The sequence below is a fragment of the Epinephelus lanceolatus genome, chromosome 21 (genome assembly GCF_041903045.1).
Source record: "Epinephelus lanceolatus isolate andai-2023 chromosome 21, ASM4190304v1, whole genome shotgun sequence".
Taxonomy (NCBI): Eukaryota; Metazoa; Chordata; class Actinopteri; order Perciformes; family Serranidae; genus Epinephelus; species Epinephelus lanceolatus.
The window spans coordinates 224,249-250,647 of NC_135754.1; the positions used below are offsets into that span (position 1 = coordinate 224,249).

The following is a 26,399-nucleotide window of genomic DNA, read 5'->3' on the forward strand; positions in this document are numbered from 1 at the left end:
GAGTACTGTCATAGTCTTTAACAACCAACTCGTGCCCCTGTTTGTTTGTTCTTTTTCTTCTTATTTTATTATTTTCATGCAAATTACTGTTGATAATAACAAATTATGTCATGTAACTCCACTGTAAGTTACCTGTAGTAGGGCTGGGCGGTATGACAAAATCTTCATATCACGGTTTTAAGAAAAAATCATATCGGTTTCACGGTATTTTGCTCAGGTTCGGCCAACTTGACATGCTGCTGTGTTGTGCTATGGCCTATTCAAGTGCAGGAATTTGTTATTTACCTGACAACGCCTGAACACAACACACGCTCCGCTCCATTCATTTGGGCTCCACTCCATTCATTTGGGCTCCACTGACTGCGTACGGAAGCGACACGTAGAGAAGCCAGCGGGGTTGTTTACCGTTTGCCGAGCCGAGAGGCTGCATGTAGGCTGCATGAAATGTTAAAGCATTTTCCACCTAAGTTATTACATATATTTGAGTTATTTACAAGTTTACTGTACTGTTTGTCATCTTCTCACTTTCAAATGTCCGTCACGGACATTTACACAATGTCACAGATAAACATGGGTAAATGCATGAAAAAAAATCACCACATATCACCTCTGATAATGGTTTATTCATTTAAAAACACATTGTGCTCGTTTAGCACACTATTTCATGTAGTTTTTATCTGCTGGAGGGTCACGTAGCGCGACAAAAATATAAGAAAAATAGAAGAGTAAAATAGAGAGTTGTTGCGCGACAGACGGGGGTTGTCGCGCCGCTCCCATTGCCGGTGGAGCCGCTGTAATTGATTAACCGAGGGGGCGAGCTGCTACGGGACTTGCGCTGCAGACGCCCAGTGGAGCCTGGCCATAACTGTCTCGGACTCCGGACGGGTCGTCTTCGGTCAGGAAAATGCGGCCCGAGCTGTGCTCTAGTGAGCTTACCTGTGTGTGTGCGCTTTGTCTGTGTGTGTGCGCAGAGGACAGAGGAGAATTGTAAACGGCGGTACGCCGCTGCTAGTTGCATATAGGGGAAACACTGCTCTTTTTGGTATGAGTTCTTCTGGGTCATCGTGTACAGTTGCTTTGCTTTCAGGACTCTCTCCGGCAGCCATTCTACCCTCTAAACTTTTCTATGCTCTCACTCTCACCCGCTCAAGCGTGCCTGTGGTGTGCAGCAGTGAAATGGGTCCCCCATCCCCCCCAAACACTTTCCCGCCGCGCACGTTCCGGACGTTGTTTGGGCTACTCACCGGTATTGCGGTATATGAAAATTTCATATCATAACGAAAATAAATACCGGTTTTCGGTACAAACCGGTATACCGCCCAGCCCTAACCTGTAGCAGTGCTTACTGTACAGAATTTGCACAAAAATTTGAAAAATAAAGTTTGAAAAAAAAAAAAAAAAGAGCCTAAATGTTAGCACAGTTTTAGCAGAGCTGACAGAAAGGCAGCTGGAGGTGTCTGTGCCTACATCATCATTAAGTTAATTGGTGACTTTATCATTGTCATAGGTGTGAGTGTGTCAGCCCTGTGACAGTCTGGTGACATCTCCAAGGTGTCTTCCTGTGAAGGAACTTTGTTGTGTTACAGCCTTTTACCTCGGTCAGTAAAGGAAATGGGTGATAGTTATGCTTAAGGTAACATTCAGGTAAGCAGAAGGCCGAAAAGAGGCCTCAAGGTGAGGTTAATTGACCTTTATTATGAACGCAATATTTGGTCTACCAGTTGTGATAGAGGGAGTACAGCCGTCCACATAAGGGTGCCTAACTGGCTCTGTTGCCATAGCTCCCAAGGTTAAGAGGAAGGGAGATTGCCCTGTCCCCCAGGCTTAACAGAATAGAGTCTCTTTTTAGTTATGTCCATTTTGTAAGCAACAGTCGAGTGATTTAGAGCGAGCCAGGTGAGCATTGTTGTTTAAAGTCCGTAAACAATAGAAACTTCACAAAAACATACATCAGTACAGGTTCTTAATAACCATGTAGATACTCACCTTTCCCCGCACTGTCACCTCCACTGTAGACAGAAATAAGAGTATTGAATGAATGGGAGACATTGAAAAAGCAGCTGTACAGTGTTTCACATATTGTAATGATTTACATAACAGGAGTAAAGGAAAGAATGTGACAAACCTTTGTAGTTGTGTCCATGACCATTGGGATTGTTGCATTTTCCATAAACTCTTTTATTCTCCTCATCACTAAGGTGAATGCTAGAAAAACATTAATGTAACCTTTATCAAAACCTGCTACACGCTTTTGGCCTCTCCCATTTCTCAATTTGTACCTCCTCCATTCTCCTCCTCATGTCTTAGTTCCGCCCATGGGAGATGTGGAGGAGGAGTAGTTGAAGGGACGCGAGGAGAAATGAGTCAAGGCAAGAGGCATTTACAAAATTAGACATCCTTGGTTATTAGCCATCCAGCCATTATTTTTAAGTGATGTCAATTCATGCCGTGGGACACAGTTGCGTCAGCTGTCCACTGCTTTGTTACCCCCAAATTCCACCAGATGTGCGTTGGTTGCGTCTGCGCTCCGGAACGGCAGCAGAGCCGATACGTTTCAATTCTAGTCAATGTGTGTGCTTCCACCGGCTGCGGCTGTGCTGCGTTCCAGCTCCGTCACAGCTGCGGCGCTCTAGAGCCCTCCGCAACCGATACGCAGGACTTCTATTTTTGCCGGAAGCCGGAGCACAATGCAACAATTCAGCACGGAGCAGCTCGTGCGGGGCAGGAAGTCGTGCACAGAAACAAAATAAAACATCCGGTTAATTTTCAAAATAAAATACAAAGTGTTCACGGCAGATCGTATTTCCCTGCACTAGACTTTGAAAACGTCATAATGGGTGGAGGCAGGCCTGAAGTCAACAGGTCAGAGGTTTCCAGACATCATTTCACCCCATTGACACCATGGACGAAGAGATGTTAATCATGGAGGTGCACCGAGATGTGTTCCTACGACTCCTCTGGTTTTGTGGTTCTGTTTCTAGAAACTACATCTTGTTATATCACGCGATTATGCGTGAAATCGCGAGATCTCATGGGTCCTCATGACTCCCGCTGTCCGGCGGAGCTGCACCGCTCTGCACAGCAACGCAGCCGGTGGGTGCTGACAGACGGCGGAGCACGCAGCGGATAACCAGCGCAGCCGTTCCGCAACGGACACACATCCAGTGGAATTCTGGCGTTAAAGTCTACCACTGTAATTATGATCTCCATCTGAGCAGATTTACCTTGAATGCAATTCACAACCTGGCATAATGTGACAACAATGTATGGATGTCATACTTTTTTTTTTATATATATATTTAGCACGCATACACATATACGTCAGGTACTGAAAATGCTCCCGCAAAGGGTACTCTGGTGTATTGTTGCTTATATCTCCTCCAGATGCCTCCTCGCTCCTCTTGATGCATTTTTTAACTTGGGACTGAGTCTGAGATGGAGCACTCAGATCAGTTTGCGGGTAACACCAAGGATCAAAGAGTTAAGGAGGCACAAAATTGAGAGATGGGAAAAAACAACAACCATTTTACATGTTTTTCTAAGGTTTGTCCAGGTGCTTTTCCAAAAAAAGAGGGTAAAACAATGCACTGAAATTGAATGTGTGATTAGGACTGAAAGACAAATCAACACGGATAGAAATGCCTATTTAGGAGCATACTGTACATAAAAAACACTTAGAAAGCCTACATTGATAATAAAGATTTTTGTTTTCCCTTAATCATTTGTGTACATACAACAGTCCATGGCACCAGTAACTTGTTAAAAACTGCACTTGAGGTCAGGATTGTCATTTAACTTTAAAGTAAGGAATCTCTGTCTGTCTCTGTCTGTCTGTCTGTTGCATATCTCGGTAATGTTCATCCATGTCCTTCACACTTGGTGGGTGTATTGCTAGGGATAGGCAGGTAGAAGACTCGCAACACTGCAGCTCCCGGTAGAAGAATTCTTTTATTAAGTGACTACATAATAAGTAAAGATTACATAATAGATAAAAGACAATGTTTCGAGCCCAAACAGGCTCTTCGTCAGGTCAGTGATTAGACAAGTGTTTGCAGGTGTTCATAATATACAGTTTGGTGATCCACCCATAGGTGGGGTCAAAAAGATGAAGACAAACTAGAAGACACAGGTGATGATCACAATGGCACTCATACAATATACAAGTAAAATACCAAAAATTTCAAGTAACATGTACAGTATAAAAATAGGGATTCTGTTGTTTAATAGCTGCAAATTTGATAAGAAGGGGCTTAACCCGTCTCAAAGAAAGGAATAAAGGCCTGTGTAAAAGAAAATATCTCCACTAAGAAAATTTAAGTGACTCAAACGACGACAAAACTAATGAAATAATAATAATGATTCAAAAAATGTAAGAAAAAACATATATAATGATTGTCTGGGGAATAATAATGAGGGAGCCTAAAGTTGTCAGTTGATGAAGAATGAAGTTCCCCTTCTCTATGAAAAAAGGGAAATGATATTAGAAACCAAATATGAACATTTAGACAAAAAAATTTAATTCTTCAAAACTAATTCATATGCCAAAACAAAAGAAAAAAATATCTATAAAAACATATATGAAGAGACTACACAGAAAAAAAGGGGGAGAAGGGATATTCTCTTCTCTCTTGATCTGGCTACTCATTTCTGGGACATCATTGCTAAGGAGCTAAAGCTGAAAAAGTATGTCATTTCCCCTTCCCTACAAAGTAATTGAAAAAAGAACAATGATAAAGAATGAACACCCAAATTACCAAAAAAGAGTGTGTATAAGTAACAATGAGGATTAACCTCTATACATAAATAAACAAGTACATCACAATGATAAATATCGAGAGAAAAACCTCAAATGTAACGTTTTTTCTATTAAACCTTTTTTATAAATCGTTACATTTGAGGTTTTTCTCTCGATATTTATAATTGTGATGTACTTGTTTATTTATGTATAGAGGTTAATCCTCATTGTTACTTATACACACCCTTTTTTTGGTAATTTGGGTGTTCATTCTTATCATTGTCCTTTTTTCTCTTACTTTGTAGGGAAGGGGAAATGACATACTTTTTCAGCTTTAGCTGCTTAACAAAGATGTCCCAGAAATGAGTAGCCAGATCAAGAGAGAAGAGAATATCCCTTCTCCCCCCTATCTTTCTGTGTAGTCTCTTCATATATGTTTTTATAGATATATTTTTTCTTTTGTTTTGGCTCCCATATGAATTAATTTTGAAGAATTAATTTTTTTTGTCTAAATGTTCATATTTGGTTTCTAATATCATTTCCCTTTTTTCATAGGGAAGGGGAACTTCATTCTTCATCAATTGACAGCTTTAGGCTGCCTCATTATTATTCCCCAGACAACCATTATATATGTTTTTTTCTTACATTTTTCGAATCGTTATTATTATTATTATTAGTTTTGTCCTCGTTTGAGATGGTTAAGCCCCTTCTTATCAAATTTGCAGCTATTAAACGACAGAATCCCTTTGAAATTTTTTGGTATTTTACTTGTATATTGTATGAGTGCCATTGTGATCATCAGCTGTGTCTGCTAGTTTGTCTTCAACTTTTTGACCAAACCTATGGGTGGATCCCCAAAGTGTATATGATGAACACCTGCACTAGGGATGTAACGATTACCAATATTATGGTAAATCTCGGTTAAATTTTACACGGTAAGAATTACCATTTATGTTTAAATTAATTGCATTATCGCGGTGGATTATCAGGATATGTAATAACAGCCTCATTCAAGTCTCCCGATGCAGGCGCTGCGTGAATGCGCAGCATGTGTAAACACAAAGAATGAAAACATGGCGGAAGGTGGTGATAGCAGCACTCAGGACATTTTCCCCCCAACTAAACGCACAAAATCTAAGGTCTCAATCAATCAATCAATCAAACTTTATTTATATAGCGCCTTTCATACATCAAAAATGCAACCCCAAAGCGCTTTACAAACTAAAAACATACAACAAAAAAAAAAATACTACAAATACTGAAAACCCGCCCCTCCCACCCCCACATAACAGAACAGGGGAGGACAGGAGCGGGAGAACTGTGGGTCGCCACATGAGCAGCGCCCCGTTTACTTAGATGAAAACAGGAGAACAAGAGGGAGGAAGAGGGGGAAAAAAAGCAACTCCCAAACTAGGCTCCTGTAGGGGGGCACAGTGTGGGAATAGGAAAAAAAAAACATCTCAGCACATAAGCAAAATAATAAGACATTACAACAAAACTCGAAGACACTGGGGGGCGCGCACGCAGCCACATTTGGGCGCATCGCATCACCCTCCCATGCTACATTGCAAGGAAGGGAGGGAGGGGGGGAGGGGGCCAAGAAGGCATTGAGTTGGAGGGGGCGTGCGTGTTATATGTGTCTTCATGTGTGTGTATGTGTAAGTCCATGTACTTCATCTCCACTCAGTCCCAACCCATTGTCTCTGCCGTCTGATAACTGATGACGAAGACACGGCCGTTGCCGTGGAGACGACCTCGGAGAGTTCTGATCCAGAAACAAAGTTCACAGGAGGAGGGGGTGGTGGGGGGAGATGGGGCCGGAGCATCTTGTCTGCATAACATCCAGGAGAGTGGAGAGGTAAACAGCCTTGGGAGAGCTGGTTACCTCGGGGAGCCAATGAAGATAACAATTGTTTTGAGTCAGGCCGACACTGCAATTTTTCGTCTGCCTTTGAGTTTCTCTGAGTCTCCTGGTGGCTTGCTTCCAATATGTCCGAATTGGTGGCCAGTTTCAGCCGAGCCGGGCTGACAACTTCTCCAAGTTGGCATCCATCTTGCGAAGGAGTTCAGGAATCGCATCCAGCTTGCGATTGAACTCACATATCGCTTTAGTCTGAGTGTTGACAGCCCTGCACATTCCCTCAGTCATGACGGGCAGCTTCTCGATTGCCAAAAGTGCTGCCAACGTCTTCTGAACTTTGCGATAGATCAGGAAGCTGCTAACTCCAAACAGCAGAATGCCTGTTATCATAATTCCAATTATGTAGACGTCTTCAACATCCTCAACGGGAAGAATTGACAGGCACACGATCCTCCACTTCTCCCAGGAGTCCATCGTGTATCCGGCTGCAAACGTTCCATCAGGGAAGGCGGGCTCTCCTTTGCCCAGTCTCCTTGTCGAGAAAATTTGGTCAATTGCGTTGAGAGACCAGCTAATCAAATCCATGGTATTAGTTTTCGGATAGAAGTGCAGAGAGAGGCTCCGATAGATCAGACAGAGACAGCACAAGACAAAGAGCAGCAAGCAGGGCAGATAGGGGCAGGGAGGGAGCGAGAGAAAAAGCGTCCGCCTTCGTTGAGAGCCAGAAAGAAAGTCTGGATGTCCTTTGGGTTTCTCAAGAATGCAGAGGGACAGCTGGTGGAGGACAACTATCCTGTGTGCAGAACATGCAGAAAGAAAGTTGCTGCGAAGGGTAGCAACACTACAAATCCACTGGCTCATCTCCGTGACCATCATCCACAGCTTTACAGTCAATGCAAGTTATGCTATGCAGACGTCAGTTATTGTGTGAGGGACTTCAGTTTTACTAAGATTGTCATAATGTGTAACTCTCGACGAGAGCCGTATCTGTCCTCCTAAACAGCGACTAGGTTTTCCGTTTTCGTTTAAGACACTTAGGAGGTAATACTAGCTGGGTAGCTAATAGCTGTATTAGCAACTATGTTGCTAAGTGTTTCAAAACGAAACGGAGCTGAAAACACTGAGCGGAGCCGACAGAATATAAACCGACGTAACGTAACGTAACGCTAATTGAGATCAACTATGATTGAATCACTATGATTATGGTTATTGTATGGCGAGCTAGAATCGATATAGACGGCCAGTTATGCTTTCTCGACATAAGCTCAAGGAAACAACATAAAACGCTGCCATGTTAACCTTTAACCGAGAGCCTTAATGGGGGCTCTCAGTTTTATAAGGTTAATTAAATTCACTGCTCACAGTCTTGATCTAACACATACACACACACACACACGAGAACATGCACTCCTTTTCTCATACAAGCACTCCTCTCACTCACATGCACACTTCTAATGTGTGAATTATTCTGTGTAATGATGACCATTGCCCTTAGGGTTTTTTGGTTTCTCCTGCACATTTGTGATATCTATTCTATATATTGTATGTTTTTTGTTCTACTCTTGCATTGTTTTGTTTTATATATATTTTTTCTCTTGTGCTAATAAATAAATCATTAATATATAAATTGTTTACATATTTTGCTGACTGTTAAAATGCACCAGACAAATAAGCTTTGTTCCTGTAATGTGTTTACATATTTTGTTAATTTAAAATTGATTTTTCTGTTGCTGTGCCAATACCTTGCCCCTTTAATGTGAACGTTTCATTTTAATATAAGATTTTGGCTGTTAACATTTTAGTATGATAAGGAAGTTAAGTTATTTCAATGTATCTACTTTTTGGACATTTTACAGCACTTAAAAAATATCTCAATATTATCATTACCGTGATAATTTCGTCACTATCATCGAGATATCAAATTTTCCATATCGTTACATCCCGAACCTGCACACATTTGTCTAATCACTGAACTGATGAAGAGCCCGTTTGGGCTTGAAACGTTGTCTTTATCTATTGTGTAATCTTTAGTTATTATGTAATCACTTAATAAAATAATTCTTCTACCAGGAGCTGCAGTGTTGCGAGTCTTCTACCTGCCTACTTCTATTTTACGGACTCAGCACCTATCAATGAGATGTGCATGTGCTTTTCTTCTTTTTTGTATTGCTAGGGACCCATAATTGTGCCATTTCAAACATGGTGCAATTTGGGTACATACCATATTAAATATAAATGAATTTTGAATAAACAAGCAAACAGCGCTCTGCGTCTCTGCATAGAGGTGGGGACTGGGCTTCAGGGCTCCGCAGAGAGAAGACTGGGTCCAGCAAATGTCTCGCCAACCAGGAATTACAGGAGGCTGGTACAGTCCACTGCTCCTTACTACTAAAAGATTCAGTGCCAGTGTGCAGTACCAGGAAGAGGGGACAACAGCTGCCTGCCTAAAGCAGTTCAGTAAAGGTGGAAAGATATTAATGGGGTCAAACTTCCTGGATCAATTACTTATAAGAAAACATTGATAAAACACAAACAATGCTTCTTTCTAACCAAGACAACAAGCTACATTTCTATGGAAGTTTTATTGGACTTTATCATTTGTAACCCAAACCCACACAAGAAAATTTAAAAATGTGTAATATGATCCACAAATATTTCACTATCAACAAACATGTCTTTTTATTTTTGTGTGTGTAAAGCCATATTCACAAAAAAACAGCATGATTTGCAAATACACATAACTTAATCTGTAAACACACATTTTAATTTCAAATAAAAATGTTACAGGTTTTACAAATCTAAACAGTTTTACCAAAGCAAATACACGGGAAGTCATATTTACGCATTTGTGGATCCATTTTACATGTGAAACTAGTTTTGCTTTTACTTTCTGTCAGTTTATGGGCCATATGACATTTGTGACTTTGTGACTTTGTGCCACAACAGCAGGTGGCAACATTCTCTTGCATGAGCTGATGGAACTTCAGTCTGTACCAACGAGGCTAAAACAAGAGTGTAACGTTGAACAACTGGAAACGACAAGGACAGAAGTCAGCCGCTATGAGCTTGTTTCCACAGAGCATGGGGAATTTATGCCTGTAAGTATGAACACATATTTTGTTTTATGTTAAGCATGTAAAAAAAACTGGATCATTTGTAGGAATAATATTATTGCAATCGCGATGCTGATTTTCAGTAGGGCATTATGGTAATACCTATGATGTTTCAAGCTAATGTTTCAAGCTAATGGACTAATTTGACACACGGTTGCAGTGCCGGCAGAAGTACTCAGATCTTTTACTCAGATAAAAAAATACAAGAAAAACAAAAGGTAAAAGTACTCATTATGCACAATGGTCCATTTCAGATCCAATACAGTGACTGATGCATTAATGTGTTTATCTCTTTAATGTTGAAGCTGGTAAATGTGGGGCTTTTCTGCAGGTCACAGTCAAGTCTTATGTTTATCAATCATAATTTATTAGTTCATTTTATTTTCTTATTATTAGCCTAAATCTACAGTTGAACTAGTATTTACATGCATCAAATAAATGTAGGGCAATGAGAAGTAAAATATTTCCGCCTGAGATGTAATGGAGTAGAGGAATAAAATAGCAGAATATGGAAATCCTCAAGTAAAGTAAAAATATATCAAAAATGTACTTAGGTACAGCACTTGAGAGTGAATGTACTTTGTTACTTTCCACCACCACTACTTTGTTGCTATACTGTATAGTTTAATGAATATGCTTATGGCATCAAACTGAAGTGTTAGCTGACAGTAACTCTGTTTTGGTAAGGTCGTAGCACTGTATCAGGCATGGCTTGGTGTGATGTGTGTATGTATTTATGGAGTTCACAATAATTAGTAATTTACACCACAAATGGAATTACCACTCAGTGAAGCAGCCTACATTAACCTCTTTCAGGTGATCAGTAAAATGTTTTGGTTTCATGATGGAATCAGACGGACAGTTGGTCTGACAGCTGTAAAATGATCATTATCCTAGTAATGTTAATTTCCAGATTTTATTTGTAAACCATGATGTCACCGGTGTGTTTCTGCTACATGATTATGGGAATGATCTGACTTGTGGATTTCTCTGAGGTATGACTGACTCTTGAATCCCTTTCTTTCTTTCCATCCTCTCATCAGCACCTTGGCCTAATCTCTCTACGCCCAGCTGTTTACATCACTGGACCAAGCTCTGGTCTCTTCAAACCGCATTTCTGAAATTAAAGTTTGTGTTTAGAAAGTTATGAATATTTGCACATCAATCTGTATTTTTGTGGATATGAATTTACACAACACAAATATAAAAAGACATGTTTGTGGATAGTAAAATGTTTGTGTATCATGGTACACCTTTGCAGATTTTCTTGTGTAAAGAAATAAAAAAAAGTTAAATAAAAACTTCCATTCAAAACGATCTTTCCTCCGAACTGGACAGATGACGTTTCTCTATTGTACGTGTGCTGCCAGCTGTGAGACAAGTGACATGGGACCATCTACAAAGTGCAACTATGAAAAGAGAAATGTTCAATAAAAATCAGTCTTATACACTGTAGTGTCACCAAATATTAATTTCACTCTGTGCCTTATGGTTTAAAATTTAATAACAGACAAACTGCTCTTGATGAATTAAGTCCTTATTTTGGTCTAATTTTTTTAGTTAGGACTTTAACAGTTTTATTAACTATGAAATTATTCTGTGGACTTAAACACCGCTTAAATATACCATTTGCTATATATGATGTCAAGTGTTTCTAATTTCTTTCTACACCATACGGGTGTTTATAAAAACTGACTGCATGTGTTTAGGGATGGATGAAGCAGGGGGCAGGAGAATAATTACAGGAAATGATGGCACAGTGTATATAAATTTACTTAATGTCTGTTTTAAGGTGGAATTTTCAGTTCTAATATATTGCTGATTAATTTAAAAAAAATAAACATCATGTTGTAATTGTAATATTTTGTGAGTAAAATCTGAATCTGCAGTCTTACCATTAGGATGTCCCTGTCAGGTAAATATAATAGTATAATGTTTTCCTCTGAAGTACAAGTAGAAGTAGCCTACACAGAAAGTAAGCAGTACACCATTGAGTTACAGATTGTTTAAGTGCATTGCCCTTTTATACGTTATTTTGGGTTATACTGAGTAAAAATAGCACCTTAATTTAATTTTTCCTATCTATAACATCATAATGATTCTACAGCTGTTTGGGTCCATATGTGTTGCTCAGGACCCAAAGAGGCACAGAGTGTGAAGTTGTTTGGATGAGCGTTCTAGAGAAAGCTGCTTGCAGCATTACCACGTCTGACTTCACGTGAGCCCCGAAACACACTATATCATTATCATGTCAAAACGACAAAAGTTCTCTGATGCCCACCCAACTGCCACTACACTACTCAAAGGAGTGGATGTGGAGACAAAGAAAAGTGGCAGGAGAAGAGTTAGCTATCATTACCTCTGAGCAGCCGGTGGCCGATTTACATTGTGAAGCGTTCAAGCTCTGTTCAGTAAATATAGTACTACAGTAACATGGGCTAGCACTGGTACTTTTACTGTGTAAATTATGAGGTTTTCATGATGTGTTTAATGTAATCTTTGAAAATGTGGCTATTGGTGAGAAACTTGAATAAATCCAGCAGTTTGAAGGAGCAATTTGTTGATGTTTTCACAGTACTATAAAATAGATATTAGAGAGGGAATTATGTTGTATCATAGGCTAGATAGTAAAAAGGATTTTTGCTTAGTTTTTAAAGATGTTTTTCATGTATAAAGAAAGCTACGTTAAAATTGTTTAATAAATTTGTATTATTGAATTTGACCAAATGTGCTAGAACCTCACCTGCCTACTATTGTTACCTCTGCCTGAATGGCCATTCATTGATACCACATTATTTTCTGCATCGCCGACAGCACATGAAGGCAGCACCAACACTTGGCCAATCCCAGCAAATATAGCCTTTAGTAGTACACATATGGCTTTTATACGGTTATATGTGGCTGCGTTATCGCATACATTTACTTTACCTTACCGGGGTTGTATCTGTGTCTCCGTCGAAATGTTTCCCCTACCTAAACCTTTTATCAGAGCTCTTACCCCCGACCCCAACCACCGACGGCGGCGCTACGCATTAACAGAGGGAAACATTTTCCTACTGGGAACACTTTCACCGGCCCACCGCTCGCCAGTGTGGGAGTCTGCCGAGTCTCTCCGTTTATGCAACGCATGTAAAAACTGGTTCCTCACATTATTATATGTACAAGCCTGCAACTTGGTCAGTGCTATTCCACTGGCATAAGCCAATATAACTATTGCAGGAGGGTTTAGAAAACAGAGGTTGTGTATCAATCTCTAACGGCGTGTCTCCTAATAAAAAGCGAACGATATACCTGTGGAGTCGGTGACAGGCGCTGAAGCTTTGGGTCCGGGTGATGTAGCCGATACGCTCCGCTGTGCTGTCGCTCACAGAGAATCCAGCCATGGTCTCTGAGGGAGGGATGGGAAATAATCTGAGAGGAGTCCGGAAGGAGCGGGATGAAATGATCTGTTGCCTAAGCTCCAGCCCCCGTGACTCACGCTGCCTTGTCATTGGCTCAAATCTGGGCGTAAATACAACTCACGTGGCCAAGATGCATATCAAAAGCTGTGAAGGTGAATGAGCTGAAGCAAGAGCAGACCGGATCCACTCTGGCCCAAGTGTGTCGAACTCATTTCAGTCCTAAGGCCATATACAAACCAGTTTGACCTCAAGTGGACCACATGAGTAAAACCATTCTATAATAACCTATAAATAACAACACCTCCAAATGTTTCCATTTCTTTTGATGTAAAGTAGTACAAGTAGCCTACATACTGAAAACAAAAACTCACAATTCCGAAACAATCCCTTTAAAAAAGCCTGCGATGTCTTAAGAAATATCTGTGCAATTTAAACAAAATGTCACAGTTTTTCCACATTCAGTCAGTCTAATGGTAAATGGTAAGTGGACCTGCATTTGTGTCATGCCTTTCTAGTCATCCGACCACTCAAAGCGCGTTTTACACTACGAGTCACATTCACCCATTTACACACACACATTCATACACTGGTGGCTGAGGCTACCATTAGGGTGCCACCTGCTACTCCGTTTTTAACACACTCACACGATGATGGAAGCATCATCGGGAGCAATTTGGGGTTCAGTATCTTGCTCAAGCATACTTCAACATGCAGACTGGAGGAGCTAGGGATCGAGCCGCTGATCTTCCGATTGGTGGACAACCCGCTCTACCTCTGAGCCACAGTCGCCCCAACAGTCTAAAAAAGTCCAAAAGTCTACTCCTCACAGTCACAGGTTCATTTTCCCATCCATATCCACTCCTGTGTGTGTAGTAATACTAGCATCACCACAACAAACTAAAAAGGAAGCTATAGAGGAAGCAAATTAAGTTATCCCCTACCTATACAAACCATTTACAGATCTAAAGTTTAGGCAGTGCCTTAGCAATAGATTCTTTGTACTGACACTGCTGATTGACAATATTTGTTCAGTATCTTTAAGTATGACCACAATAGGTAGCAGACAAAACAGGGGATAGGTATACTTACAAGAGTGTCTTCTTCCATGTTGAATCGATACACAAGTTTGGACAAGCGCACATACTTATACAACTTCTTTTTGTTCTGGAACACTTGTTATTAACGGGAATGCAATTCATTTGCTCTCCTTACCACCAGTTTAACTAATCACACTGTAGGCACTCTAACCCAAACCACTGACAGTGTTCCCCCTAGGTTTACAGCTTTGGGGGGGAATAACAAATCAAAAAGTTATGCTCATATTCGGTTCGGGTTCGGCCCACTTGACACGCTGCTGTGTTGTGCTACGGCCTTTTCAAGTGCTGGAGTTTGTTATTTACATGACAACGCCTGAACGCAACACAGGCTGTGTGTGTTTAATGTTTAATGTCAGACCTATTTAGACTTTTTATTCTGTTTCATTGTCCAAACATGAAAGTTTCTATACTCAGGCAAATGTATGAAGTCACATTTCTGTGCTCCAGCCAGTAACCTGCTTTGCGGCAAAATATTTTACCAGCTGCGCTGCTAGAGTGAATTCAGCTATTTTGCAGCTCTGGCAGCTTTTGGTGTGAACGTATAGTTAGGTGTGTAAAGTTATCCAGTGGGCCATGACCCTTTGGAGGGCCGGTTTTGGCCCGCAGGTCATATTTGTCTCCCTGCTCTCTAGCCTATAGAAAGTGCCTTACATACTTTCTCTTTTTCTGTACTAGTAGCCTACAGTTTTGTTTTCTGTTTGGGGAGAACAGGTCTGTAACAGTTTGTCACAGAACAGAAAGGTCATTCTTTTTATACTTCATTTTCATTTATATATTATCAATGAATTATTTGTACTTTTAAACAGAAAAGTGTTTAGTTATATCTTTATCATGTGTCAGGTGATTCATAAAAAAACATCTGTTTAACAATTATCAGCAGATTTTCCCACCATATTAGCACAATTAGTGGTGATATTCACTATTATGATCATACATAAGTCCACACAAGAAATATTCCTCCTTGTAAAATTTAACATGGCCTAAGGAAAGAATGGTTCCTGTCAGAGATAAATTACTGATGTGTAAATGTACAATATAAACAGCATTATAATTCTGTAGCTGCTACAATGGTGGTAAAACTATAGGCAGTTGTTTAGGAAGCATTCATATTCCTTTTCAGTCTATTTCAAATGAAAGGACTGAATTGAAAATGCTACTCAATCTATAAAAATGCCAAAGTTTGTCAGATACATGTAGTAGCAGTTTCACACCATGGAAAGAAAGAAAGAAAGAAAGATCCAATCAAGAAACCTAAGAGAAAGAAAAAGATCAGGAGAAAACTGCAGATGAGAATCCCAAGAAGACCAGATCCAGATCCAGCTCGCTGAGAAGTACAACAGAAGTAGATGCATCTTCAATTCAATCCTACTTCCAACCGATTGTGGCTCTACAGGGAAAGAGGCCCAGAGATGGGGGGTCACACAGTTCAGAGTCTGGGACTAATTCACCTGCAAAGAAGGTGGGCAAAACAGACAATCAGGAAGATACCCCTCATCCAACTGAGCCAGGTGCTGTACCAGGTACGGCCAGCAGCCGGCCAAAGGAAGAGGGAGCAGGTGAAGAGAGCCAGGATCCAGGGAACCAGGGGAAATCTGAGGGATGGGGTTACCACTCTGACAAGACTGGAGGACCCCCATCTTTGAGTGAAAGGGAGCAAATTAGATTGCTGTGGAAAGCACATTCATAATGATCACTGAATGAATAATAATAATGCTTTCTAACATAGACCCACTATGATGGGAGCACTTTCATGACTGACTTACCCTGCATTAAGCTGGGCCTTCATAAGGGCCTGGTGTTAGCTCAGCTTGCATAATAAGCTCCAGGAAGTGGAGTGTATTGTCAGAGGTAATTGTATCAACATTCTTGCAATCTCTGAGACCCACCTTGATGATTCCATTACTGATTCTGCTGTATCTATCAATGGTTTTACAATTTTCAGGAAAGACAGAAACAGGTTTGGAGGTGGAGTAGCTATTTATGTTCAAAATCATCTACCTGTCAAAATACGCCATGATCTGATGAAAGAGGGTATTGAAGCTAATTGTGTGCAAGTTTACTTGCCTCATTTGAAACCTATTCTTGTATGTTGTTTCTACAGGCCTCCTAGTATATGAATGGGTTGTGTGGGATGTTCAATAGGATATCAGACTTAAATGGAGAAATTTTCTTACTAGGTGATATGAATGTAGATTGGGGTCAGTCATGCACTAATAAGAATAAGTTGCTCTCTATTTTGAATGCTTGTAATCTGTCTCAAATTGTTGCTTCTCCCACTAGAATGGGTGTAGGCAGTGATGGTATTATCTCAGCTACATGCATTGACCATTTATATACAAATGTTCCTGACCTATGCTCCAATGCCATCTCTGTTCCTGTAGGTTTCAGCGATCACAATATAATAGCTGTGACCAGGAAGACAAAGGTTCTTAAACCTAAACCCAAAATAATTTTAAGCGGTCCTATAAGCGATTTAGTGAAGAATGTTTTACTGATGAATTATCTAGTATTGATTGGAGCGAGGTGTGTAGTGAGGATGACCCAGTGGTAGCACTAGACTTACTTATGCTGAAGTACATGAGTGTTGTTGACAAGCATGCTCCTTTAAAAAAGTTTACAGTAAAAAATAAGTCTGCCCCATGGATTGATAATGGTTTAATGAAGTTAATGACTGAGAGAGACACTGCCAAAAAAGTTTCACTTAGCTCTGGTTTAATTGATGACCGACATAAATATTGCTCATTGCGCAATCAGGTTACTAAGTTAAATAAAGTTAGGAAAAAGGATTATTATAAACAAAAGTTATATGATGCTAGATATGATGGTAAAAAATTATGGAATGTCTTAAAAATGATATCATGGGTCGAAAGAGCAATGGCTGTACACCTTTAGTTGAATCAAATGGATTTGTACTCACTAAATCATGTGATATTGCTGATCATTTTAATGACTTTTATGTTAACAAAGTATCTCAACTACGGCAGGGAATACATATTTCCAGGAACACAACATCAAATGATCTTATTAAGAATATTATAATGAAAGACAAACGCTGTGTATTTGAATTTCACCAGGTTGATGTCAGTGAAGTTGGGAGGTTACTCCGCTCTCTTCCTGATAACAAGTTAGCAGGTATACAGTAAAGTAAAGTATAGTTTACAGTATAGTAAATTATTGAGAATGACTGCTGGTATAATTTCATTTCCTGTTTGTCACATTCTTAATAGATGTTTACAGGTGGGTTTATATCCAGAGATGTGGAAACAGGCTAAGATTATTCCTTTACCTAAAGACACAAAGTCTGTTTTTAATGAGGGAAATTCTAGACCTGTTTCCATTTTACCTGTTTTGAGCAAAATTATGGAAAAGGTAGTGTATGCACAAATTCAAGCTTATTTTTTTTAAACAAATAAACTAGTCACACACTCTCAACATGCATATAGAGCCACCCATTCCACTTCTACTGCTCTAATACAGATGACTGATGACTGGCTTAGAGCAATAGATAACTCTATGCTGGTGGGAGCTGTGTTATTAGATTTCAGTGCTGCATTCGATGTGCTTGACCATTCACTTTTGATTGAGAAACTTGAATGCTATAGTTTCTACCCCTCTGCTTTGAAATGGATGCAGAGTTATCTGTCTTCACAGAAGGTGTATCTTAATGGCAGTTTATCAAGCAGCAGAAATTTGGAATGTGGCGTTCCACAAGGCAGTTGCTTGGGCCCTTTGCTTTTCTCAGTGTTTACAAATGATCTATCATGGGTTACCAAGCATGCTAAAATAGTTCTTTATGCTGATGATTCCACCTTGTATCATGCTGCACCATCATGCCCTGCTCTTAACAAAGTCTTGAGCAGGGAACTAAAAGTTGTGCATGACTGGATAGTACATAACAAACTTGTCCTTAACATCTCTAAGACAAAGAGTATTGTGATGGAAACAAGGCACATGTTATCTGGAAACCCAAAGCTTGATTTAAAGTTATGTAATTCCACAATACAGCAAGTTGAAACTGTCAAACTGCTTGGAGTGATGTTGGATTGCACTCTATCTTGGTCTCATCACATCAATTATATTCTTTCAAAGATGGGTAGAGCTACTGGCATTTCAAGAAAATGTGCTTCTGTTGTTTCCCGTTCCCTTTTATGTCAGATTGTTCAAAGTTTGGTTTTATGTCACCTTGATTATTGTTCAATGGTTTGGTCATCTGCTGCTAGTGGTGAGATCAGGAAGCTTCAGGTTGCTCAAAATAGGGCAGCACGGTTGGTTCTGGGCTGTTCACTGAGATCCAATGTGAGTCGAATGCATGACTGCTTCTCCTGGCTTATAGTTGAAAATAGGCTATCATATAATACACTATTAATGTTCAAGTCAGTCATTAGTAGCAAAACTCCTGTTTTTTTGTTTGAACAAATTATCTATACTAATACTGTTCATGATCATAACACTAGAGGGTCCAGCAATGGTCAGCTTGTACTGCCTTTCTCAAAGACGAATACCTTGCAGCATTCTTTTATTTATAGATCAATATCTCTCTGGAATAATCTGCCTCAATATCTCTGCTGTTTTTATAGTAAATCAGCTTTTAAAAAGAAACTTAAATTTTATCTAAGACTGTAATTCATACGTCCATTGCGTGTTGATATGATCTGTTTGGGATGACATCTCAGGTGTCTTGTATTTGTTAGGTTTAGTAATTTCATTATTATTATTTTTGTTTTGGTTTTAATGTACGTTGTGTTTATAATCTATTGTATATTGGGTTTTGGTTATATTTCTTGGTTTTTGATATTGTATGTCTTTTGTGATTGTTATTGTATGTGTTTTGTGGACCCCAGGAAGACTAGCTGGTTGCTATGGCACCAGCTAATTGGGATCCTTAATAAAGATAAAGATAAAGCTGTTAAAGACCAACAAATAACAAAACCAGGACATCGGTGACATTTCCAGTATTTTAAACCAACACAGGATCTTTTTGTAACCATAACCAAGTGCTGTGACTCCTAGCACACAGGCATCTGTGTGTTTACCTACGTTTGTGTGTGCATCCTGTGAGTGCTCATATAAACGCATTTTCACGTGGATGTTTGACTACAAACTTGACTGCAACACACAGGAGTGCCCAGACATGAGCGGGGTATTGTGGTCAGGTGATAGTAGTGAACTGTGTTGCTGTGAAATGACTAGATAATAATTATTTTGTTGGTCAAAAAACACACGGAGTACATGCTGCCTGTGGTTCACGGACCTTACCGCTCTGGGTTTTACTGAACATCCAGCATGTAGCTGCTGGTGAAAGAGTTAATACTGAAAATACAGAGAATACTGATTTCATTTCACAAAACGTGCTTGTATACAGAGCATGTGTACATTTGGACACCAGTGGTGGGTAGAGCGCTGAAAATCTATACTTAACTAAGTCCAATTACTCCCATTAAAAAATAACTCAAGTAAAAGCAAAAATTACCCCTTGAAAAACCTACTCAAAAAATGTAAAGAAGTACCTGATTAATAAATTACTCAAAGTACAAATTACTTTCTGTGCCTGCCAGTGCAAAATAATGAAGGAAACCATTTATTTTGATGACCAGGTTGGCAAATCAAAATAAGGATAGCTGATACTATTCTATGAATAATCTCCCTGTCACAATGTGCACCTCTGATTTGCCACACATGGCATTCTCTCAGGTCACCCAGTAAATTTCCGCCCACCCTGCCTCTCCACCACATCTACCTGCCAAGCCTATCACCTGTCCACACATCTCCCACTCCTGCCACTCTACCACCTCATCAAGCCAACTGCTCTCACCTGTGCCTTATTACTTCCTGCCACTATAAAGACTCCTGCTCCACAGACTCTCATTGCCAGATTGCTCTTTGTCATCCCTATGCAAGACTTTACAGCATTTATTCCCGGACTGCTTCCTTGCTGTCCACCTCGCCTCGCTCTGACTCTCCTGTTTTGTCTGCTTCCTGGTAAACCACTCAGCCTTCTGTCTGCTTTCGCCTTCCTCATTTCTGTTTGCCTGTTCCCTGTGGCTGTGTGGAGAGACTGCCAGTCAGCTCTACATTGTGAGTTTACCTGTTCTGCTGCCTTTGGTTTCCTGTGCTGTGGATTACTTCACCGCGTGGCTGCACATTTGCCTTTGTGTGTGCGCCACATCATCCACTCATCGTCACTGCTGGTTGTTTGTGTGAGATATATGGAAAAACAGCTCATCTGAATTTATAGTCAAAATAAGAAGTTCATCTGAGTTCATTCACATTTGAGATTAAAAACAGTTGAATAAGAGTTAATCTGAGTTAATTAGCAATTGAAACTCAAAAACAGTTGTAAAACAGTCGGATACCCATTTTGTTTTTGGTTTTTCCTTGTTTTTATTTATTTTTCTTGGTTAAATGATTTCATACTTGAATAAGGGTGTAATTCTAGAAACGGACAGTAGGCGTCACCACCTCACCAGGAGCGTTGTCCGCCCGTCAATGTCTTCTACTTGATTGTTATTACTTGTATTCAGCGAGAGAAGAGTGTGTAAGATTGTGTAGGGGCATATTGATAAGTCCATCCTCAGCAAGGCCAGATGTTTATTGCCTTGCCCCCGAACTGACCCTGGTCAGGATGTGCAGCCTGCATGACTCCAAGAAAATCATGTGAGGATTCAAGTGACTTTGTAAGTCATTAACTTATAAAGGGGGGTCCCCTTTTACACCCGGAGGTAACGCTTTGATTAACAGCTCTGCTTTGAAAAACAATGCACTCTTTGATGACCGCATCCTGCCACATCATGTGACCCCGGGGGGGATGGGAGGCCACTACCACTCGCTGAACAAATGCTTCTGTAATAAGATTGAAATGTATGTTACAAGTCATTATTATTGTTCCTCTTTGTTGACCCTTTGACATGTCCTGACTTATACACGCACATGATCATGTTTTTATCATAATGGTACTTTATTTGAACCCTGTCAAAACACAAGATTGATATGTGTAGAATTAGTTTCAACTCTCTAACATGTAGCCATACTGCCATCTTGTGGCGGAGTTAGAGAGAAGAGTTACCATAAGGAAGTCAACTTTATATATTTTTAATGAAGATATAATCAGGGATTATTAATCAACTTGTTGCATGAATACGTGCTCCTTCATTTTGTTTTCATTATATATTGTCATTGACTTAATCTAGAGTGTGTGTATTTGATGTAGGCTAGCTGATACCACGGCATAATAAGTGTATTTTGATTTAATGTTAATCTGTATGTTTAATTGGAGGTTAAGAATCAGTGATGACCATAGTGGGAAGAGTATGCGTCCCTCGCGCGTAACATATCAAAGTATACGACCTCGTATCAGGAAAGCATTAAAGTTTCCTCTGAATATATCTCATGAGGATATATTTTTCATCACGAGAGAGGCCTCCCTGGTCAGGGCCGCCCACTTTTTGGGCCAGTCAAATACCCGTGTGCCTGACGCGGCTCTCTCTCATGTGTTTTTTTCTCTCTTGTGTCACTTCTGTTGTGCTCTTTTCTCTTCTCTTGTTTTTTTTCTATGTCTTTCGTCAGTTATTCCCTGTTATTCGTACTGTGAGTTCTGCCGTACTTATTCACTTTTTACCTTTTTGTCGTGCGTAAGTTCCTTTCTTACACTTTTAACTCTTTTGTGCTCACGAGCAAAGTTATTTTGAACTTTGAAATTTTATCGATCCAGTTTTCTTTTATCTCCAGTGTTTTCACCCATTTTACGCGTAATAGTAACTTTGACAGCAATATCGAACGGCCAGAGATACTGTCGTCACATTATTATAAGTGAGTAGCAAGAACGAAGGAGACCAGCACCTGCCGACCAACCTCTTCGCTCCAGATTCATCGGAACCGGCTGCCAGCCACTTGCCACAGTGGTCCTCCTGCCCAGCCCACAGGCCTTCTGCAGCGTGAACCAGCCCATTGGGCACCCACAAGACATTGCAAATTCAGCCCACAGGCCTTCTGCAGCGTGAACCAGCCCATTGGGCACCCACAAGACATTGCAAATTCAGCCTGCCAGTCTGCTGGAAAACCCAGGAGCAGCGGAGCGTCAGTCCCGGGGCCCTAAGGAGCTTCGCCTTTCATCCCCGCTGCTGAAAGTAGGCCAAAATTTCCATAACTTGAGTTAGCCGCTGTGCGGTGAAGAGGGAGGTCGAACAGGAGGCTTAATTAATTATCCCGATTTTAATTTAGGTTTCATTAGGTCTAAATGAATGGTTTTGCGGAGCTGAGATCACTGTCTAGAGAATTCATAACCCAGATATTGAGATTGATTCATTATTGATAAGTGTGGTGACAAATTAATAAGTAGCCTAATTTACGGAGTTATTAATTTGATTAGTCGCTTCCCTCGTTAGGAGGGTGGTGCCCCAAAATTTATTATTATGAGTGCAAATATTCTCAAAGAGTTATTTCCCCTGCAATTGTGTGCAGGCATAAACATTAAAACATTTGTTTTAACTGTATTTAAGGTGAGTTTGGCAGTACTGAAGCTCATATTAGTTTGCTACTCTGTTAGCAGGGGCTGGGGATATGCTTTCAGATGTGTGTTTATTACAGAAATGTATATTAGATGATGCGGCCGTTAGCATTAGCATAGCAGGGGTAATATGTGAAAGTTATGTTATTATTATTATTATTATTATTATTTCATTTTGTTTGAGATGTATAAGGACTGTTATTACTTGTATTCAGCGAGAGAAGAGTGTGTAAGATTGTGTGCAGACATAAACATTAAAATATTTGTTTTAACTGTATTTAAAGGGTCAGTGTGTAAAATGGGTTGAAAACAGTGATCAAATTCTAGATTGCAGGGCTCACTCGCTCACCCCTCCCGTCGGGTAAATGACGGTGGCCTCGTAGGGACAAAAAGCCTTGCGCACGAGTTTTTCAGGAGTAGGTCTATCTAGTGACGAGGTGAATATTTATTTAGAAATCTAAACCATGTTACGATATTGTAATGAATCCCTCAGGAGCAGGAGACCAGAGGAGCGTTCGGGAAAAAGGCCAGTTTATTTGAGCACTCCAAAAACTCCAGTAACACTCCAGGGGGTAAAAGACTCCGTCCCAAACTCTGACTCTTCTAGCGTAACAGACACACTTCATACACACATACTCATTTACCATTCTAAGTGGGGACCCCCCTCCCCTCTCTGCTCCGCCAATCTCCAGCCCGCACACTGACTGACAGCGTAGCCGGTAAACAGAGCCATACCTGTTTATTTAGCCTAGCAATATCTCCGGACTAAAGTAGCTGCAATGGACGACTTTGAACGCGATTTTGAAGAGTTTCTTGTAGCAGACACAGACCCAGAGCCATACCTGTTTGAGCCGGAGCATACAGATGAGGAACTCCATGTGTTTGATGCTGAGCGGGCGAGAAGAGAGGCTGAATGCACAGAATGGGATTCGGTGCTACTGCTGCCATTATTGGGGAGGTATATCATCAGGAGGAAGAGTGCAGAGAGTGCATCACAAGGAGTGAAGTTGCGTCTTCTTTTCTTCGCAGATGATGGTTCGGGTTCATTCTCTCCTGTTGCGTGGTAAGTGTGGTCCATTCGCAAACTTTATAACTAAAAAAACTTTTCACTGCTCTCTATCAACGAACTACTAACACTCTCTGCTGTTTCCTCGTCCTTCTTCCTTCCTTCCTTCCGCTGTCTTTGTTGGTTTATTTATACAAGCGAAACGCGTTCTCTGGCTGGCTGGATTGTCTGCTTGGTCTGCCGTACACACATGGCGGCGCAAGATGGCGACCTCTCTAAAGCAAGGCCCTTGCTATATATATATATATATATATATACATATACAGTACAGGCCAAAAGTGGACACACCTTCTCATTCAATGCGTTTTCTTTATTTTCATGACTATTTACATTGTAGATTCTCACTGAAGGCATCAAAACTATGAATGAACACATGTGGAGTTATGTACTTAACAAAAAAAGGTGAAATAACTGAAAACATGTTTTATATTCTAGTTTCTTCAAAATAGCCACCCTTTGCTCTGATTACTGCTTTGCACACTCTTGGCATTCTCTCCATGAGCTTCAAGAGGTAGTCACCTGAAATGGTTTCCACTTCACAGGTGTGCCTTATCAGGGTTAATTAGTGGAATTCTTGCTTTATCAATGGGGTTGGGACCATCAGTTGTGTTGTGCAGAAGTCAGGTTAATACACAGCCGACAGCCCTATTGGACAACTGTTAAAATTCATATTATGGCAAGAACCAATCAGCTAACTAAAGAAAAACCAGTGGCCATCATTACTTTAAGAAATGAAGGTCAGTCAGTCCGGAAAACTGCAAAAACTTTAAATGTGTCCCCAAGTGGAGTCGCAAAAACCATCAAGCGCTACAACGAAACTGGCACACATGAGGACCGACCCAGGAAAGGAAGACCAAGAGTCACCTCTGCTTCTGAGGATAAGTTCATCCGAGTCACCAGCCTCAGAAATCGCAAGTTAACAGCAGCTCAGATCAGAGACCAGATGAATGCCACACAGAGTTCTAGCAGCAGACCCATCTCTAGAACAACTGTTAAGAGGAGACTGCGTGAATCAGGCCTTCATGGTCAAATAGCTGCTAGGAAACCACTGCTAAGGAGAGGCAACAAGCAGAAGAGATTTGTTTGGGCCAAGAAACACAAGGAATGGACATTAGACCAGTGGAAATCTGTGCTTTGGTCTGATGAGTCCAAATTTGAGATCTTTGGTTCCAACCGCCGTGTCTTTGTGAGACGCAGAAAAGGTGAACGGATGGATTCCACATGCCTGGTTTCCACTGTGAAGCATGGAGGAGGAGGTGTGATGGTGTGGGGGTGTTTTGTTGGTGACACTGTTGGGGATTTATTCAAAATTGAAGGCACACTGAACCAGCATGGCTACCACAGCATCCTGCAGCGACATGCCATCCCATCCGGTTTGCGTTTCGTTTGACAATCATTTATTTTTCAACAGGACAATGACCCCAAACACACCTCCAGGCTGTGTAAGGGCTATTTGACCAAGAAGGAGAGTGATGAAGTGCTGCGGCAGATGACCTGGCCTCCACAGTCACCGGACCTGAACCCAATCGAGATGGTTTGGGGTGAGCTGGACCGCAGAGTGAAGGCAAAGGGGCCAACAAGTGCTAAACACCTCTGGGAACTCCTTCAAGACTGTTGGAAAACCATTTCATGTGACTACCTCTTTAAGTTCATCGAGAGAATGCCAAGAGTGTGCAAAGCAGTAATCAGAGCAAAGGGTGGCTATTTTGAAGAAACTAGAATATAAAACATGTTTTCAGTTATTTCACCTTTTTTTGTTAAGTACATAACTCCACATGTGTTCATTCATAGTTTTGATGCCTTCAGTGAGAATCTACAATGTAAATAGTCATGAAAATAAAGAAAACGCATTGAATGAGAAGGTGTGTCCAAACTTTTGGCCTGTACTGTATATAAATAAAAGCATAATTATAAGGCTGCGAAAACCAAACAAATTTTATTTTATAGCGATTATACACTTGTATAAACATATTAATGGGTAGAATATTCAGATTCAGATTCAGATTGACAATAAACCATGCCAAATATTACACACTGGCCCTTTAAAGTATCAGCTGTTTTATATGGTGCACCCACAACACACTTGGACGAGAGTGCAACATCTTGGTGTGCCAGCCAGGAGGAAGGTGTCTTCAGAGTAGCATCTCCTGCAGTGAGAGGACGCTCTTTCTCCAGAGACGAACCTAGAACAGCAGAGAGAGAACTGCAGTATCATGGAGCTTGAGCTGCTTCTGGATAGAGCCAGCTCAGCTCTGTCCAAACTACACTGGAAACAGGTAGTACAAGTCTGCAAGCATTTGGACTGTATTGATGAAGATGATGAGACTGTGAAGGATAAGAGTCGCCGAGCGCTAGTAAGAATGGTGGAGAGTGAACTGGATGCTATCGAGCAGGACAAAGGGGCGAAAAAAGCATGTCAGACAATCCTAGACCTTTTAGACTTCATGGGGACAATGGATGACGGGAGTAATGAGGGAGCAGAGCAGGAACACCTCAGCTTAAAATAAATAAAAGAGAAGTATGAGGAGCTGCAAAAATCCCAAAAACAATCCCGTAAGGCCCTAGAGGAGGAAATAAAATTTCTCAGTGTTAAACTACATGTAACTGACCCCACTGGGAATGA

At 40.6% G+C, this 26,399-nt stretch overlaps 1 protein-coding gene across 2 annotated transcripts in view; it reads right to left on the bottom strand.

Moving 5' to 3' along the window:
• The window catches only part of pts (6-pyruvoyltetrahydropterin synthase), a 50,995-nt gene extending 37,823 nt beyond the window's left edge, over positions 1–13,172 (bottom strand). For both annotated transcript variants that reach the window (XM_033611449.2, XM_033611448.2), the window contains exons 1-3: positions 13,001–13,172; positions 2,126–2,205; positions 1,987–2,009 (exon numbers count right to left, since the gene is read on the bottom strand). In XM_033611449.2, coding sequence (XP_033467340.1) covers positions 1,987–2,009; positions 2,126–2,205; positions 13,001–13,092 — 195 coding nt within the window. In that variant the 5' untranslated portion in view covers positions 13,093–13,172. The remainder of the gene's footprint in view (positions 1–1,986; positions 2,010–2,125; positions 2,206–13,000) is intronic.
• Between the last annotated feature and the right edge of the window lie 13,227 nt (positions 13,173–26,399).